The following is a 19,387-nucleotide window of genomic DNA, read 5'->3' as shown; positions in this document are numbered from 1 at the left end:
GTGAGATTCTATCAGAAGTGTGGCAAAACTCTCGATTTTCCTAATCCTTTCACGAAGAGTGTTTAAAAAAATGCCCTTGCCTGTTATAAGATCGAGAGAGAGAGAGAGAGTAAATGAACCATCCTGACAGACACTAAAACTGCCAAAGTTTCTCCAAATATGTTGTTAAAAATCCGTGTTTACAACGTTTTTCAATCTCTCAACCGCTCAGCTATGACGTCTCATTGGCTAAACTATGACGCCACAGCCTATGACTGTGTTACGAAAAGACAGAGGCAAAGGGAAAATCACGTGTGAAATAAATTTTATATTCATCTGCAAAACATTGAATTTCTGTTTATTACATTTTCTTAGATTTTCCCTTTGCTTCTGTCTTTTTGTAAAAAAGTGTCATATATAGGCCGTGACGTCATAGTTGAGCGGTTGAGACATCATAGCTAAGCTGTTGAGAGATTCAAAAACGTTGTAAACATGGACTTTTAACAACATATTAGGAAAAACTCTGGCAGCATTACTATTACTCTCTGTCAGTATGGCCCATTAACTCTATCTTTATTTATAACAGGCCAGGGATTTTTTTAAAAACACTCTTCGTGACGGGAAGGAAAATCGTAAGTTTTGCCGCACTTACGATATTCTCACACTGCGAGATCCTTCCACACTGTGTCAGAATATCTCTTTTATTCAGTAAATAAATCACAGTATTTCACTTTTGAAAATGTAACGACCCTCCTAGCAAAATACCTGAAATTAACGCGAGTTTCTCCACTAAAATATTCTTTTCTGAATTAAATATGTGAATATCGTAAGAAGAGTATACGTTCTTGAATTGTTTGAACTATTCTGCTTTTCTGAGATCTTCCTTTTCTTTTAATCAAAATTCCCCTGATCATAAAAAAAAATGCACCACATGCACCCTAGTTAAATCTTACGTCTGGTTTTTTTCTTGTATCTCGTATTTCTTTTTAAAACTTATACAATGTCTGTTTCAACAGAATATGAAGGAAAAAAATCCTAACACATCTGTTCAAACCCTCTGGAAATAAAACTCATAATAATATTAAGATAAAAAAGTGATGATTTTAATGTGTCTCGTGCACCGAATTACAATATGAATCAGTTTTATTTTCCAACGAGATGGCCTGAAAGAAAAATAAGAACTTTTTAAATAAAATGTGGCAAAAATGGAAAGGTTATCAGGTAGTTGTTCAAATAGTTTAAATTGTCAGATTGTGAGCTTTGTTGTATTAAAATATATATGGTATTTAAAAGTGGGACGATTTATCATGTACAAATTAAAGCGTGTTTAAACATAGTTTCAATATAGACCAAGGGTTCTTTTCATGAGTTGCTGGCACATCACCTAGAATCGGTAGAATACCGAGTATTTTTAACTTAACGAAACGTAATCTCTAGGGCACTTAACATAATCCGTATTAACACATTATAACAATGAACATATTTTTTTGTAGTTTTGAAAAATGCAAAAGGGAAAACAATTACCTTCCATTGATGAATCGGGAGTTCTCAATGCTGGAAAAATGGAAAATAGTTGATTAATTTATAAAATTTCATAAGCAGAATAAGAAACTCAGCCATTCTTAGTGCAACGTTAAATAAAAATAAAACTTGTATAAGTTAATCTACACAAATATGTCTGGGTTTTTTTTATTCATTTGTCAAAATTACTGAAATCATTATTTTAAGTGTAAATATATTCATACGTCAAAAGAAAAAAAAAGAAAAGTATGTTCAACTTATTATTTTTTTTAAAATTCACATCAAAAATGGTAGGTCGGCAAGGGGAAAGCAGGTAACAGAGCAGGTGTAATTCACTAGAACATCAGCATATAGTTGTATTTGTACATTCTATCAGGTCACAGTAAAGTGATTTCAAATGCATTATTCTTTTGTAAATGTATTCATTTCATAGTAAAATGCTTATCATTGTGAATTAATATAAATGTAATGTGTAAATCAATAAAAAATATTCATCTTATTTTATGAGTTATAGAGAACTTTAAAAAGAAAAAAGAATTCATTTCTGGACTCAGAGTCATGTTGGCACACTGGATTAACTTTTCTTGATTCGTGATTCTTCGCGTAATAATAAATTTTCTCACGTCAGACAAGCTTTTTAGGAAAGTTAATACTTGTCTTAGAGCTGAACATGATTCGTAAAAGGATTTGTCCGCCATATTTGATAGGTCTCTTGCTATATCTGAGGGCCCCTATATATAGAGCCGCTCACTTAAAGTCACTGTTCAGTGTAATCAATCGTCACCGGTGTAGATGGACGTATGCTATACAGCACACTGTAGCGACAAAAAATAACTGTGTACTTCTTCTAATGCAGGAGAGTAGGATACCAAATAGACTTACAACAGTTGCACATGTCAGTGCAGTATACAAACAAACACAAATACACCATAACTGCTATAAAATGTAAACAAAAGTAATGCAAGATAACCAGCACGAACACGTGTCGCCATTCCACGCCGATACCCGTGACAATAAAGCAGTCAGGTGTAACGAATGCGAAGGGTATATCCCGGTGTTGATATCATAGATAGATAGTAATCTCGAAAATGGCGTATGCCTATTTACGAGTCGTGTTCAGCTTTAAGCTTAGATTTGTCGCGGCGCGGCGAACGAGAATCATTCCATGTCTCCAGATCACGAAGCGAACGTCCTACCACTAGGCTACCATGACCGGTCCATTGAAAAAGAAGCAACAAGCAAACTAAAACAAAACCAAACAAATATACAGCAAGACTTCTTTTAATCGATACACAACTGAAGTTCAAACTAATGCACCCCTACTAATGTGTTCGGAACATTTTATTTTTCGACGTTCTGCAAATTATAAAATCCGAGGAGTTCTACCGAGACTACAACGAGATAGGGTAAAGTATTCACGAAAATGTGGCTAGGAAGTGACTAGCACGTGGAGACATGGTAAACAGAAAAGTTATGTTGCGTTTCATTTTTCATCACTGAATAATGTACTTCAATTTCTCTTGAATTCATTCAAACTTCAATAAGTATTCCCCATGGCATTATTTTCTGCACTTATGTATTGTTTTTTTTTTTTTTTTTTTTTTTTTTTTTTTTTTTTTTTTTGGACAAACATGCTTGCATGGGAACTAGGACTATATTTTATGGCGTTAGATTAGCAAATAGGGTACCAATAAAGCTTAATCTGAATGAGTTGAATTGTATTGTTGGTTACTACGGATACTAGAGGAATTTTTCGCTTGACAAAAAAAAAACTTTTTAAAAAGGCGATCGGAAAGGCACATAAAACATTTTTTCCATGCAATTCCATGCTGTCCATTTTTATTCTTTTTTTTTTTTAATCCATGCTCACAATTGCAAACAATTCATTTGTAACATGTTAAATAAACGTAGAATTTTCCGTTTCTCAAAGTCATACAGTAACTGTAAGGCGATTTTCGTCTGCATTCCTTTGTTGTACTATCGGTGAGTACAATTGTCATGTGGGTTCCCTGACCAAAAAACTACGGAAGCCGGTTGGTGCCAGGTAGAAAAAATATTTTATCTGGCGGCCGCCAGATAACTTTCTAATCTTTGTTTTTTTTCTTTTTTCATATAAACATTTTTTAATTGTTTATTATTACTATTTTTTGGTATTTATATCGATCGTAGATTGAGTTGAACCACGTGTTCGAAGTAAAATGTAAACATATAGGTGTCAAGTTAACGTTGCTATTCATTCAATGATTGGTCACTTGTTGGCGGTAAGCTCCTCTGTGCGTATTAATAACAAAAGCCATATAAGGTAAGCAAAGGTTTGTCATATAATTTATTTTTCTACCAGCGTATCGGGCGATTTTGGAAAAATTAACACTACTAAGCTCCAATTTTCGCCGTAAATCATCACAAAAGCGAAGATTTATTGAGAAGGTTGTGATTTTTTTTAAATCCCACCCATTTCTGTTTAAAATCTTGAAAATCTTGAAGAAAGTTCTTTAAAGAAACAGATTATAGCAATTTCCTATTTACTGTCAAATTTATTTATAAAACCGGTTCTACCCTATAACCTTTGAATGGGTCAACCTACACCACGTGCCTTGAAATTCAATCACAATAACATTAGTAGGGGTGTAATGGATAACATTCCAGATAAAACAAGAGGCGCAAGGGCTTTACCGGTAATCTGAGTAAAATATAATTATCCATATAGGCGTATTACATCAAAATAAGCTGATAAATAAAGCTATGCTGCCCAGTAGCATAAGAAATAGGATGATAAGGGATTAGCAAAATATTATTTTAGCACTCAGTAACAAATCTTACAGATCTATTTATTTGCCTGTACTTTCCCCTATTTGTCAGTATTCGCATGCATGCGGACTAAACAAAACAATGGTTCTAGAGCACTATTAGTTAACAAATTTCATTCCCGCTTGCATTGGCCTCTCTTAGTCTTTGAAGATTAATTTATTGTACAAAAATAAGGTATTTTGTCCCATTTTAATTTATCTATTATCTAAAATTATCTGACCATTAAAAACCATGAAAGTAATTTGATTTGTATTAAATATTATATAATTTCTGTTATCAAATTAACCTTTCTGGTTACATTATTTACAGTGATTAACTATTATATGTGCATGAATAGCAAAGGGAAATAAATAAATTAATAAACTGACTAAAGGGTTCAGAATTTCAAAATCTGGTTTTAAAAAAAAACACCCTTGCTTTTTACAACTTTGTATACTCTATTTGCCTCCTAGATGCCCAGGAGCATAGAAGATTTTCAAGGAAAAAAACCAATTTCACTATAGATTCAATATAGCCCCACCATAATATTAAAGCCCCTGACCCAGGGGCCAAGATATTCACAATTTTAAAAGGGAGCCTCTTGCTCATCATAACTATGTAATTTTTATGTTTCCTTAATAACAACTGGCACAGAAGAAGACGTTCAAATATTCAAAAGAGCGCCACCCTAACACCAAAATCCCTGACTCCAGGGCTCTGAATTTCAACTTTTCCAATTTCAACTTGAAAAGATTTCTTTTCTCGTCATAACCATGCAATTATTTTTTCTTTTAAATACCTTGGGGCAGAGAAGATTTTCAGAAAAATAAATTTATTTCCACTATTTATTGATTTAACAACCCCCCTCCCCCCGACATAAACCCCTGACCCTTGGGCCAAAAATTTCACAATTTTGGAAGAGGCACCCTTAACCATGCACTTAGTTTATCTGCTAGATAGCCAGGACCAGAGGAGATGATTTTCAAAGAAATAATGCATTTTCACTATATAATCAATAGAACCCCGCCCTAACACCAAAACCCCTACCACAGGGGCCAAGATATTCACAATTTTGTTCATCATAACTATGTACTTGGTTTATCTGCTTAATACCAAATACGATTTTCAAAGAATTAATGCAATTTTACTATATAATCAAAAGAGCCCCGCCCAAACATCAGAAACCGCGATCCAGGGGCCAAGATATTCATAATTTTGAAAGAGGCGCCCTTGCTCATCATAACTTTATACTTGGTTTATCTGCTTAATACCAGAGAGCAGAGAAGATTTTCAAAGAAATAATGCACTTTCACTATATAATCAATAGAGCCCTCCTCTCCTGGGGCCACAAATTTCACAATTTTGTAAGAGGCACCCTTGATCAATATAACAATGCACCTAGTTTATCTGTTTTATATTCAGGGAAATAGAAGATTTTTAAAGAATTGATGCATTTTCACTATATGATCAATACAGCCCCACCCTAACCCCTGACCCAGGGGCCAAGATATTCACATTTTGGAAGAGGGCCCTTTTCATCATAATTATAACTATATACTTGGTTTATCTGCTTAATACCAAGGAGCTTAGAAGATATTTAAATAAATGATGGTACTTTCACTATATAATCAATAGAGCCCCGTACCTTCTGCAGAACCCCTAACCTTGGGGCCACAAATTTCATAATTTTGTAAGAGGCACCCTTGATCATCATAAACATACACCTCGTTTATCTGCTTTATATACAGGTGGAGAGAAGACGAAGTTTAAAGAACTCAGGCATTTTCACTACATGATCATTAGAGCCCCACCCTAACATCAGAACCCCTGACTTAGGGGCCAAGATATTCACATTTTGGAAGAGGCGCCCTTGCTCATCATAACTACATATTTGATTTATCTGCTTAATACCTAGGAGCAGAGAAGACTATCAAAGAAATAATGAACTTTCACTATATAATTAATAGAGCCTCCATCCTCCTGCAGAATCCCTCACCCTGAGAGGCTTAATTCTTTTAACAATCATGCCAACAGTTTGACCAGGAGTAAAGATTTTTTTAAGATTGCATCCAGGCCAACAAACAAAGCATAAGTTAAATGTATTTTAAGGTTAGGATCCTCTAAGCTAATTTTAACACTCAACGTAACTCAATTTATAAGTCCCCTACCGGTGAAACCAGAGGGGACTAACTATAGGTTTCCTCAGCGTTTGTCCGTCCGTCTATCTGTCCCTCTGTCTGTCAGTCACTTGGTTTTACGCATTTTTTAAAATGATTTTGAGAATTAATTTAAAACTTGTTGGGTACCGTAATAGTGATAAACTACAGATCAAGTTTGAATTTTGTCACATTTGTCACCGGTGCTAGAGTAAATCAGTTTTAAACATTCCTCTTTTTTTTAATCGGGTTCAAAATCGGGTTCGTGCTGCAATATAGTAATGTTCCAAAACGAGGTTGTCAGGTTATTTTTTTAAACTTGCTTGGTAGCTTTATAGAGACAAACTATATATCAAGTTTAGAATTTCGTCAGGTTTGCTAACAGGTGCTAGAGTCAGTTTTAAACATTCCCCTTTTTTAATAATTGGGTACACGATCGGGTTCGTGTTGCTGCATGTTCCTAAAACGAGGTTGTCAGGTTAAAGATTGTGACAGAAGATGGTTAAGTAATATTGTGCATTGTTTTCAGCAATAATATACTTGGCGAAATATCATCAGATGCAATAAAAACTGAATATTTTTTCTCAATTTGAATTTTTTTTTGGGGGGGGGGGAGGTTTGTGATTGAGTTAAGAAGAACGAGTTACGTAAGCTGTCGTCGTGTTATTCATACATTATGTGATATAAGTCAACACGTCTTTATAAGGCAGACTTCATTCCAAGACGTTTCAATCATAAACAAGTAAACCGAAGTGTTCCCAAATTGGGGGGGGGGGGGGGGGGGTCTCATATAATGACATTCTAAAAAGACAAGAGGCACAAGGGCCTTAACGGTCACCTGAGTATAATACAGCAATTTAGAAGTTAAATAAACTGAAAGATGAAGCTTTGTTGCCATAAAGCAAGAGAAGTAGTAAGATCTGGATCAACAAAACAATTAGTCTAGTATTCAGTATCAACTCATAAATTAAGTTCTGATCCGTTCCCCACTTATCACTATCACCATAGAGACTATTAACAAACTATTAGTGCTTCAGTACTATTTTTAAAACCCATATTAAGATCTATTTCATTGACTTCTCTTGGTTTTTGATGAACATTTAATAAGTTATTTTTGTCTCATTTTTATTTATCTATTACTTACAGGTCTACCTGATTATTAAAACTAAGAAAGTACTTTTTGAATTATATTATAATTATCTTATTCTATTTACCTTTCAAATACATTAATTACAGTGATTAATTATCAAAGGTGAATGGAAAAGGGGAATAACTTCTCTAAGTAGAATACAAATTAATAGAGCCCTGCCCAGGACCAGAATGCTTAACTAAATGGTCCAGGTGTTCAAAAATCTGGTGAAAATACCCTTACTTATATTATTAACACTTTTACTCAGTTTGCCTCCGATATGCCCAGAAGCGGAAAAGAATTTCACAGGTACAATGCGTTTTCACTACAGATTTAACAAAGCCCTACCCTAACACCAGCATCCAAAGACCCAGGGTCTAGAAATTTACAAATTTGGAAGAGTTGCCCTTATCATCATAACTATGCACTTCAAAGAATTAACATATTTCCACTATATTATCAAAAGCCCCCCCCCCCCCATATGCCAGAACCCCTGACTCTAGGACCACAAGTTTTAAAAATTCTGTTTGAAGCTCCCTTTTTCATCATAGCTATGCAATTTGTTCATCAGCTACTTGTTCATCAACACTAAGGAGCAGACAGGATTAATTAATGAATAATTAATAGAATTAATGTTTTTTCACTATACAATCAATAGAGCCCCCCCCCTCCAGAAGAACCCACAACCCTGAGGCCATATATTTCACAATTTTGGAAGTGGCAACCTTGCCTATCATAATCATGCACTTAGTTTGTTTAAATAATTTTCAGTAGCAGAGAAGAAGATTTTTAAAGAATTTATGCATTTTCAATATATAATCAATAGAGCCCCGCCCTAACATCAGAACTCCTGACCAAGGAGCCTTGAAATTCACAATTTTGGAAGAAGCATCCTTGCTCATCATAACAATGTACTCAGTTAGTTTGTTTAATACGCAGGAGCAGAGAAGATTTTCAAAGAATTAATGCATTTCACTATATAATCATTAGAGCACCGCCCTAACACCAGACCCCCGATCCAGGGGGCCATGAAATTCACAATTTTGGAAGAGGCACTCTTCCTCATCATAAATTTGTACTTAAATCATCGGCTTAAAACCCAGGAGCAGAGGAGAACATTTTCAAAGAATTAATGCATTTCACTATATAATCATCATAGCCCCCGCCCTAACACCCAGAACCCCTGACCCACGGGCCATGAAATTCACAATTTTGGAAGAGGTAGTCTTGCTCTTCATAACTATGTACTTAATTCATCAGCTAAATACCTAAGAGCAGAGGAGAAGATTTTTTAAAGAATTAATGCATTTCACTATATAATCATTAGAACCTCGCCCTAGCACCAGAACCCCTGACCCTGGGGCCATGAATTTCACAATTTTGGTAGAGGAGTCAATGCTTATTACAATCATGCCAACAGTTTGACTGCTTGATGCCCAGGAGTAATGTAAAAGATTTTTAAAGATTGCATTAATTTGGATGGTTTTAGCGCACCCCTCTGGCCCCAGGGGGGTAGGGGCCGTGAATTTCACAAATTTTGTTCCCCTTTAACCATAGATGCTATATTCCAAAATTGGTTGAAATTAATTCAGTGGTTCCAGAGTAAAAGCTAAAAATGTTCAAAAGTTTACAACCGATTGACGACGTACGACGACAGACGAAAACAGATAGCAGTAGGTCACCTGATAATCCGAGATTCCTCTGACTCTACCCCTGCTTTTATATCTTGACATGTGCAGGGGAGAGTCAGAGCGGAGGCCATATTGAAAAGTGGAAATTCAGCGACACCAGCTGGTGTCGAGACTCTGCCTACCTTTTACAACTTTATTTCGCGGATCTTACTTCCGAGACGCGAGAACTCAGTAAAGGGATGGTTCTTCTACAACTTTTTCATCACTAATATGATGCTATTGCCATTTAAACGGCCCTATCACCGACAAATGAAGCATCACTTGAATTAGGTCGCCTCCTCGCCATTCGATTTCTTTGCGCATGACGTCAGCACACAAATACACAAACAAACTATCACATGAACAAAGCATTTTGTTAATATGTACTGTAATCTGTAATGATTGAACGGTCGTTTCATGGTGATATACTTATGACATTTGAAGAATAGTTTAAAACTGAGATGATCGCAAATGTTTGCATAAAAGTTTATACATGTATACATGAAAAGTAAGGGTGGGCGATTTGCTCATGGGCCTCGTAATTTTCTCAAGCAAAACATCGGGAATCTGCTTTCAAATCAGTATATTTCTTTAGTACTATAGTAAAGAGCGACGAACAGCAAAATATATATACCTTAAATATTTTTGTCTTCTCATTTGCAGTTCAGATTGATATACAAGTTTATAAGTCTATGATCATGATGAAAAATATAACAGTTAAAATTACGGTCATTTTAGAATGTAACAATAAAGATATCATTGAATCAAAGGATATTAATTTCTATGCTGTTCCAAAATTAATATAAACTCATATACTTTAATTATTCATACACGTATATACTTTATTAATTAATATATTAGTTGGTTATTTAAAAATTCTCAATGCAATAAGTACTTCAATTGTTGCCCGTAATACATGTAAAATGTAATTTTACATGTAAAATGTAATTTAATTAATGCTATCAATAATTGAACTGCTGAGCGCATCAAATGAATTTGCGTATAATGATATCAATATCATATTCATTGAGAAATTGTTTTTGTTTGATTTGCTCTTAATATCCGCTGACTTCATAATTTTTTAAAATATCCTGTCTCATATCAGTCAAACTAGATTGCTTACTATTTGTATTATATCCATACATATAATATCTGATAAGCAATTATTTTCCACATTTATTGTTTAATAAAAAATTAAATTTAACATGCAGGATTCATGGTTTTTGGGCTTTAAAGCTTCTTACTTAAGATGTATGAAGATGCCAAATTGATTATGTGAATTAAACAGATAAAAGTGTAAATTTTACACATTTAAGTGTAAATTTTACACATTAAAGTGTAAAATTTACAGTGTGGAAAATGAAAAATAAAGAAGTGTCCAAGTGGCACTAATACGCTTCCGTAGTATATTTCCAATTTTGCCAGTTAATGTTCCGCAGTCTTATTCGACATAATTTTCAATTACATATAATATATAAAATGACTTGTATGTATACATTTACCAAAATATTTTTAAAAATAGAGTCCATAACACGATTCTTGCGAGGAACAAATGTAAGTAAATGAATAATACAACAATGATACTTTACGACCAGGTTTTTCCGTGAGTTGAAAGGGTACCTGTTGTGTTATTCAGTCTATAGAATTTGACTTGTCCCTTTTATAATATCCCAACCCAATGACAAAAATATAAAAATCATCCAATTTTTTTTTTTCATTATTGTTACATGGTATTTTAAAGACGTATGAAACATAGATACATGTACTTGTATTTCGCCATCGTCGGATACCCAAGGGTGACCTCGTTTGGGTATCCGACGATGGTTTTTCGGAAAAATGATTATGGACTAGTTCAATTCAGAAAGAGGAGGATCAAACACTTTTCATATTTAAATTCGATATATTCCTCGTCATCGTAACTTATTATTTTCCGATTTTCAAATCGGGATCGCAATCTCTCCGATTCAGATTCGTTTCAGATTCATTTTCAGATTCGGATTCGATTCATATTCAGAAACATCTCTCTATTACTACATCAATTTCTTTGTTTAAGGAACAAAAGGGTTGTTCGAGCAGTATTCTCTTTCGTAAAACGTGGCGGTTTAAAAGGCCCATGATTTGCAATACCCACATCAGAGATCTAAGTCTGCATTCTGGAGTCGAAGAATCCAAATATGGACGTTCCTTGTCCTATACAAAAAGACCATTTAAAACTTTCAAAGGGACAGAGTAAAGTTTTGAGCAAATGTGACAAATAACTAACTGCTTGTTTATGTAAGGTAGTAGTGAATCAAAAGAGACATAGATAGTGTATAATAGGTTTCTTGTAAGCCTGATGTGCATGACTACGGTTACGCCTCTCACAGTCTATGTAATGTTAAAAAGTCGCATGACATTCACATTGCTACACTCTTGACTTGAAAGATTCCCAAAGCTATCGACATTGTCATTTGCTACCATATAGAAAGGATGTGCCTAGTTTCCTAATCCAGTATTCTTCTCGTTAACAACGGAAAGGTGTACTCAATGATGGGCTGTTGTTATAATGGTAAATCTTTTAAATATCAAATATGACCTTGAATTTCTGACTTTCTTTTAAATTGATTGATTCTTATCTGCACATACAATATATTACAATACAATACAATAACCACACATATTAACTAAAGTCAAATTAAATCTTAAAATTTGTACATTTTTTTCTCTTTTTAAATAATCTACAACCTGACGGCCCTAGCTCATTAAGTTGACAATACGCAGTCTTAGAGTTTCAAAAGAAAATTTATGTGAAAAAATTGTGTCCCTTGTTTGGTCTTATTTATGCCTATAAGCATCTGATTCGTTCTAAATACCTTATCAATGAAAGATATATTTTCAAATATTTTTATTCGTCGCATGAGTAATCACCACTTGAACATCATTATAAAAGAAAAGAACAAATATTTTCATTAGAAAAAAAAATGGTCCTGGAAATAAATTGACTTTAACATTACTTGTTTAATACTTAATTTGAATCTAATATGATGCATATAATTCTATAAATATACTCCGTTAAAACTCTATGAAGCAGAAGTAAACTATGAAAAAAACTTATTTTCCTGCAGTAGGAATTCAGCTTTTCAAAAAAGGTTTGAAAAAAAAATGCAATAGGTATTTACCTTGACAGGGTTCAACATGACATGCTTTTTCGTCTGTCAAATCACCTATGCAATGTGAACCTCCATACTGTGGTTGATGACAGACACGTGACCTTGTCTGTTGGCCCCACCCACAAGTCTGACTACAGGACGTCCAACCACTCCAGTCACTCAGAAAACCATCAACTTAAATATTATTTCAAATACACACTGAATTAATCCAGAAATCCTCAAAATGTAAATGAATTGATTTTCTTTGGATTTTTCGTTCTCCAACTTTCCCAGTTATCTGATAAATAAAGGTCTGTGAAGGTGTGGGGTAGCAGATCAGTCCTTGTTGTAAGAAAACGTATATATTCATGAGATGACCCTTTAAGATATGATTCAAATATGATCCAATAAATATTTACCTGGACAGTATCTATCATGACAAAATTTGCTGTCTTTCAAATCTCCGTTGCATTGTGAACCTCCATTCTGTGGTTGATAACAGACACGTGATCTTTTTTGTTGTCCCCACCCACAAGTCTGACTACAGGACGTCCAACTACTCCAGTCACTCAAAATAACATCAACTTAAAAATGTTAACAAATATATAAACTGAATTCTTAAATTTGTTTTTTCTATTCAAAATTTTGTTAATCGAATACAAATAATGAATGTAAAAAAAATATTATCTCAAATTCGAAAATTGTCATGACATAACTATTTACTTGGGCAATGTCGTGTTTGACTACAAGCTTCTGTCCTCGAAGACGAACCCTGACATGACCCTGATCCCGTACAACTTCTTGTAGAGGTCCTTGTTCCTCCTGATCCACAAGTCACGCTACAAGACCCCCAAGTACTCCACTGTGTCCAATGTGCAGGCTCTAATGACAGATAGCAATAAATTACATTTGTTTTATCGCCTCTTAATTGACAATTTAAGTAAACATGCTCGAAGGTTGAGTAAGACATGCATAATTTGAGGATATGAGGATCATTGTCAGGTTATGTTTTATATATCTAATCTCTCTCTCTCTCGATAATTAATCCTAGTAAAAGAAAAAATAAGTTCCGATTTCAGTTAGGTCTAATATTTATAACATTCAGAGTAAAAAAAAATTCTCCCGAATTATCGGTATATAAGTGTTTTATTTTTATTTATTTAGTTTAAAATAAAACTGATTCCATAATTTTTACAGATATGTGTTCTTTATAAACATTTTGATAATTCTTTTGCAAAAGTTGTTATTCGTGTATAAATTTTGCATAAGAAATGGTAAATGTTTTGTAAAAGACAGTTAGAGATAAAAGGGAATAAAAACAAATTTAACAAGAGGCCCAAGGGCCTTAACGGTCACCTGAGTATAATGTAACGATCCATAGATAAAAACAAATAGGTTGATAAATAAAGCTATGTTGCCCCAAAACAAGAGAAATAGGATTATCAGGGATAAACAAAATATTAATTTAGTACTCAATAACAAATTTTAAAAGTTGATCTATTTATTTGCCTGCACTTTCCCCAAATGTATCACTATCCTTATGAGGACTAAACAAAACAATAGTGCTAGAGCACTATCAGTTAACACATTTAATTCGCCCTCGCATTGGCCTCTCTTGGTCTTCAAAGATTATTTATTGTACAGAGATATGGTATTTTTGTCCCATTTTCATTTAATCTATTATTTAAAATTATTTAAAACTTTTCCTGACCATTAAAAACTATGAAAGTCCTTTTGTACTAAATATAAAATTTCTGTTATTCAATTGACCCTTTAAGTTGCATTATTTACAGTAATTAACTGTTATATATAGGTGAATAGCAAAGGGGAATGACTTCTTTCAGAAGAAATTAATAAATTGACCAAAGGGTACACAATTTCAAAATATGGTAAAAACACCCCTGCTTCTTACAACCCTATACTCTATTTGCCACCTAGATGCCCAGGAGCAGAGAAGATTTTCATGGAAATAATCCATTTTCACTAAAGATTCAATACAGCGGCACCCTTATACCGAAACCTCTGATCATGGGGCCAAGATAATCACAATTTTGCAAGAGTTACCCTTGCTCATCATAACTATATACTTGGTTTTTCTGCTAAATAGCCAGGGACAGAGAAGTAGATTCCAAAAAATAATGCACGTTCACTGTATAATCAATCGAGCCCCGTCCTACAATGTAACACCAGAATCCCTGACCATGGGACCGCTTTCACAATTTTGGAAGAGGCACCCTTGCTCATCACAACTATATTTTTTTTTACCTTCTTAATACCTAGGAGCGGAGATGAAGGTTTTCAAAGAAATAATGCACTTCCACTATATAATCAATCGAGCCCTCCCCCTTTGCCGTTGAACCTCTCACCCTTGGGCCAGAAATTTCACAATCTTGTAAGAGGCACCATTGATCATCATAACCATGCAATTAGTTTATCTGCTTTATATACAGGGAGAGAGAAGATTTTTAAAGAATTAATGTCCCACCCTAACACCAGAACCCTTGACCCAGGGCCAAGATATTCATAATTTTGGATAATTTTTGCTCATCATAACTAGGAGCAGAGAAGATCTTTAAAGAAATAATGCACTTTCATTATAAAATCAATAAAGCCCCCACCCCCGCTGAACCCCTCACCCTATATTAAGGGGGAGAGAAGAATTATAAAGAATTTGTGCATTTTCACTATATGATCAATAGAGCCCCTCCCTAACACCAGAACCCCTGACCAAGGGGTCAAAAAACAATTTAGGAAGAGGTGCCCTTTGTCATCATAATTATATACTTGGTTTATCCGCTAAATACCTAGGAGCAGAGAAGAAGATTTACAAAGAAATAATGCCCTTTCACAATATAATCACAATATAATTAATACAGCACTGGCCCACCCCCATGCACTTAGTTTATCTTCTTTATACAGGGGGAAAAAAGCAGATTTTTAAAGAGTTCATGCATTTTCACTATATGACCAATAGGGCCCCACCCTAAAACCAGAGCCCCTCACCCAGGGGCCAAGAAATTCAGAATTTTGGAAGAGGCACATTTCTTTGTCATAACTATGTACTTGGTACATCGGCTTAATACCCAGGAGCAGAGAAGATTTTCAAAGAATAAATGCATTTTCAAGAAATAATCAATAGAGCTCCGCCCTAACACCAGAAACCCTGACCAAGGGGCCATGAAATTTACAAATTTGGAAGAGGCAACCTTTGCTTACATTACTATGCATTTAGTTTGTTTGCATAATACCCAGGAGCAAGGAAAACGATTTTTAAAGAAATAATGCATTTTCACTATATATTCAACAGAGCCCTACCCTAGCACCAGAACACCTGGCCCTGGGGCCATGAATTTCCCAATTTTGGTAGAGGACTCAATCCTTATTATAATTATGCCAACAATTTGACTGCTTGATGTCCAGGCGTAAAGAAGAAAATTTTTAAAGATTGCATTAATTTTAGTGGTTTTGGTCCCATCCCTCAGGCCCCAGAGGGACAGGGACCATGAAATTCACAAATTCTGTTTCCTTTCACCCATAGATGCTATATGCCAAAATTGGTTTAAAATAATTGAGCGGTTTCGGAGTAGAAGCTAAAAATGTTCAAATGTTAACGTACATCGCACGACGACGGACAAAAACAGATAGCAATGGGTCGCCTGAGTTTACTCAGGTGATGACATAAAAATCACTGGCAATTAATATGATCTTGATTGTCAGGCTCCATACTTTTTCTGACATGGCAGCAACCAACGTGAAAGACATTGTACTGACAGTAAGCTTCCTCGTCATTCGCAACCTGCATCACATTTCTGCAACGCGCGTCAGACATACACACAATTCCAGCAACCGCTGGAAAAAAATGTGGATTTGTAAAGTGAATTATAATCAAATACCAACAATTTTAATGCTGGGCATCAAAAGACATTTTTTTTAATATCTGCATCATTTTGCTTTGAATCAGGTCAATTTTCAAAGAATGTCCGAACTATTTGTACATTTAATTTGCTTTTTAGTATGCATTTGTTTGTGTGTTTGCTTTCTTGAATTTTTCACCCCTTTCAGCATTTTCCGGTGGAAGGCTCATTCATTCATTCTATCTTTATTTCCTCCTATAGGAGATTGCATGAATAAGAATACATCAAATTATGGGAACATTATCTATCTATCTATCTATCTATCTCGTCATAAGGGGGAAAACAGGAGAAAATTACATGTATTAATTAAATTACAACAGGTAAGAACAAGGTTGCTGACAGGAGCGATGCACAAAAGTAAGAACAGGGTTGCTGACAGGAGCGATGCACAAAGGTAAGAACAAGGTTGCTGACAGGAGCGATGTACAAATTACGTATAACATATATGTACAAAACAGATCTTTTTAACATCAGGAATAAATATGGCAGACTATAAATGTATACAACGCAGTTGTCTGTTAAACCATGCTGGTGTATGCCTGAGGAACCGAAAATTTGCAAACATGACTTATCAAAATGAGATAGAATGCCTGAGAAAGATCTAGTGCCTAGCAGAAAAAGATATAGGTCACGTGGACAGAGACCGGAGAGTTTGGCACTTAGTATAATGTCCAAGTCATCAATCATTGTGTCCCATCATGCCTCGCGGAAGGCGGTTGTGCCAAGACATGTTGTAAAAATATGCTCAAAAATGTTTCTGAAGTTTTCTTTGCAGAGAAGACAAGGTTTTGGAGGAGAGTCTGGAAGAGTCCATAGTTGGCAATAAATTTACAGATTTCTATTTTATGGATGTTGCCTGGAATTTTCCAGATAGTTTGCGGCGGTCTCCCTGCATTTATTGTATGGAAAAGAAGAAAGGAAAGATCTGAAAACATCCGTTGACGTCTTGCTTCTAGGTATAAATTCGTGACAGCTGCTTTGACACACCTTTTCCACAGGTACTTTAGAGGAAAGTAACCATCTTGTAAGTATATTAACAGGTGTTGATGAAGGTTATACTTTAACAAGAGACCCATGGCATCGTCGATAAAACCATAATTTTTATGTTCGGGAGACTGCATGTAAGAAAAAAACCGGTGGAGAAATATCTGTGTGGTGAGAGTTTTGGTGTACAGTTCGCATAAACGGCCGAAAAATTGCAGTTTTCCTTTGTCAATTTCAGATGAAATCGGGAGAAGTCCAAGTAAGAATTCACAAATATCAGATTTAGTGTCTTTTGGCAGACGAATTGCATGTTTGCATATAAAGTGTTGAAAGGTGTTAAGGGTTTCAAGATCTCGTTGATCTAAATTGCACCAACGCTCACATCCGTACAAAGTGGAAAGGAGAACAATTCTGGTGTATAGCCGCAATTTGGTAACTGGGTTAAGTGTTCTTGTATTTTGAGGGCAAAATAAGCTTGTCGAACTTTCCTGCACGCATTGGCAATTTTCTCTGTATGGGTAAGTTTGGATTGAAGAATTCTAGATGGTTGTACGTTTTAGATAAATAGACAGGGTCTCTGCCAAGAAACCATATTAAAGAATCGTGATTGTTGGTGGATGTTTTGGAAAATCGAATAACGCTCGAATAGTCATATGCTGTGGTAAGAATGTTTTGGATTGCTGCAGGATGATAGCCCGATGCAGGAATTGTCATCCGCGAGGGCAGGATTGGAACTTGTAATGTTGTAGATGCCCATACTGGGACACTGACCTTGAATTTCAAGAAGCAGGTAGTTGATAAAAACTAAGTAAAGGAATGTCGAAAGTATCCCACCTTGACGTACACCTTGAGACACAGGAAACTAGTCCGAATTTACGTAGTTTACTGCGATAGAGCAGGGGGTATTTGTATGACAGTCGTCCATAAGAGGCCGAAGACGACCAGCAACTCCCAGTCGGTGTAGCTTAAACATAAGGCCGTGTCTCCACACTGTGTCGAACGCTTTCTGGTTATCCAGGAAAGCGACGTATACCGGACTACCGAGTTCTATATTGTGATATATGGTTTCTTGAAGGTTGAAAGATGAAGTGAGGCAGCCGACGTTTTGCTGGAATCCTTGTTGCTGTGTGTTTGGAAAATCAATAGTGGAAAGAACATGTGTTTTAATCCTGAGTAGTAGCAGTTTCTCGAAAATCTTAAGTATTCACGGAAGTAAAGTTACCCTAACAAAAAAAATACTATAGTTTACTTTAGTTAACTATAGTGATAACTTTGACACTAAGAAAACTTTGATTTACTATAGTGATAACTTTGACACTTTGATTTAGTATAGTGATAACTTTGATACTTTGATTAACTAAATTGATAACTATGAAAACTTTGATTTACTATAGTGAAAAATTTAATTTACTATAGTGATAACTTTGAAAACTTTGATTTACTATAGTGATCACTTTGACACTATAGTGATCACTTTGAAAACTTTGATTTACTATATTGATAACTTGGACACTTTGATTTACTAAAGTTATCTATAGTAAACTATAGTTAACTATAGTATTTTTTGTTAGGGTATTGGTCTATGACTGTTAGGTAATTTCCGTACTTTGTTGCTTCCCTTGTGTATAGTGTGTAAAGGGACAATAATGTCTTTTTTCCAGGAATCTGAGATTTGGACTATTTTAATAATAGAGTTAAAAAGATGTTGTATACACAGTTTGAGTCCTGAGCCTCCGTAGACAATATGTTCGTTGTGGATTTTGTCTACCCGGGAGCTTTTCTGCGTTTTAACTCACTAATGATTGCGGAAATTTCGTCGTTGGTGACCTGGAAAGGATTTATCAGTCAGAATTTTGGCAGTTGATTTCAGATCGTAGTAAGAATTTTCGATAAATTGGAAGAAGTCAGAGCTGAAGGTTTCATTATCCTGCGGATTGTAGATATGTTCGAAGTGATGCGCAAAGCAGTTAGCTATATCCTCAGGGTTTGAATAGGTAACATCTCCAAGTTCTATTTCAGGATATATTTGAGAGCTACGAGGTCTTTGTCGTTTAATGAGCTTCCAAAAGAGTCGCACATCACACTAAGAAGCTTCATCGATGTCCTTAAATACACTTGT

At 35.0% G+C, this 19,387-nt stretch overlaps 1 protein-coding gene across 1 annotated transcript in view; it reads right to left on the bottom strand.

Moving 5' to 3' along the window:
* LOC133196715 (adhesion G protein-coupled receptor B1-like) overlaps nt 1–19,387 on the bottom strand; it is a 186,954-nt gene that overhangs the window by 147,709 nt on the left and 19,858 nt on the right. The window contains exon 2 of the mRNA XM_061332576.1: nt 16,097–16,219. Within this exon, the coding sequence (XP_061188560.1) occupies nt 16,097–16,199 (103 nt within the window). The 5' untranslated portion in view covers nt 16,200–16,219. The remainder of the gene's footprint in view (nt 1–16,096; nt 16,220–19,387) is intronic.

This window comes from Saccostrea echinata, unplaced genomic scaffold, assembly GCF_033153115.1.
Source record: "Saccostrea echinata isolate AGI-Se365-2 ecotype Australia unplaced genomic scaffold, CSIRO_AGI_Sech_v1 ptg000001l, whole genome shotgun sequence".
Taxonomy (NCBI): Eukaryota; Metazoa; Mollusca; class Bivalvia; order Ostreida; family Ostreidae; genus Saccostrea; species Saccostrea echinata.
The sequence above is the reverse complement of the archived record's forward strand: the minus strand, read 5'-3'. Positions and strand labels throughout refer to the sequence as shown.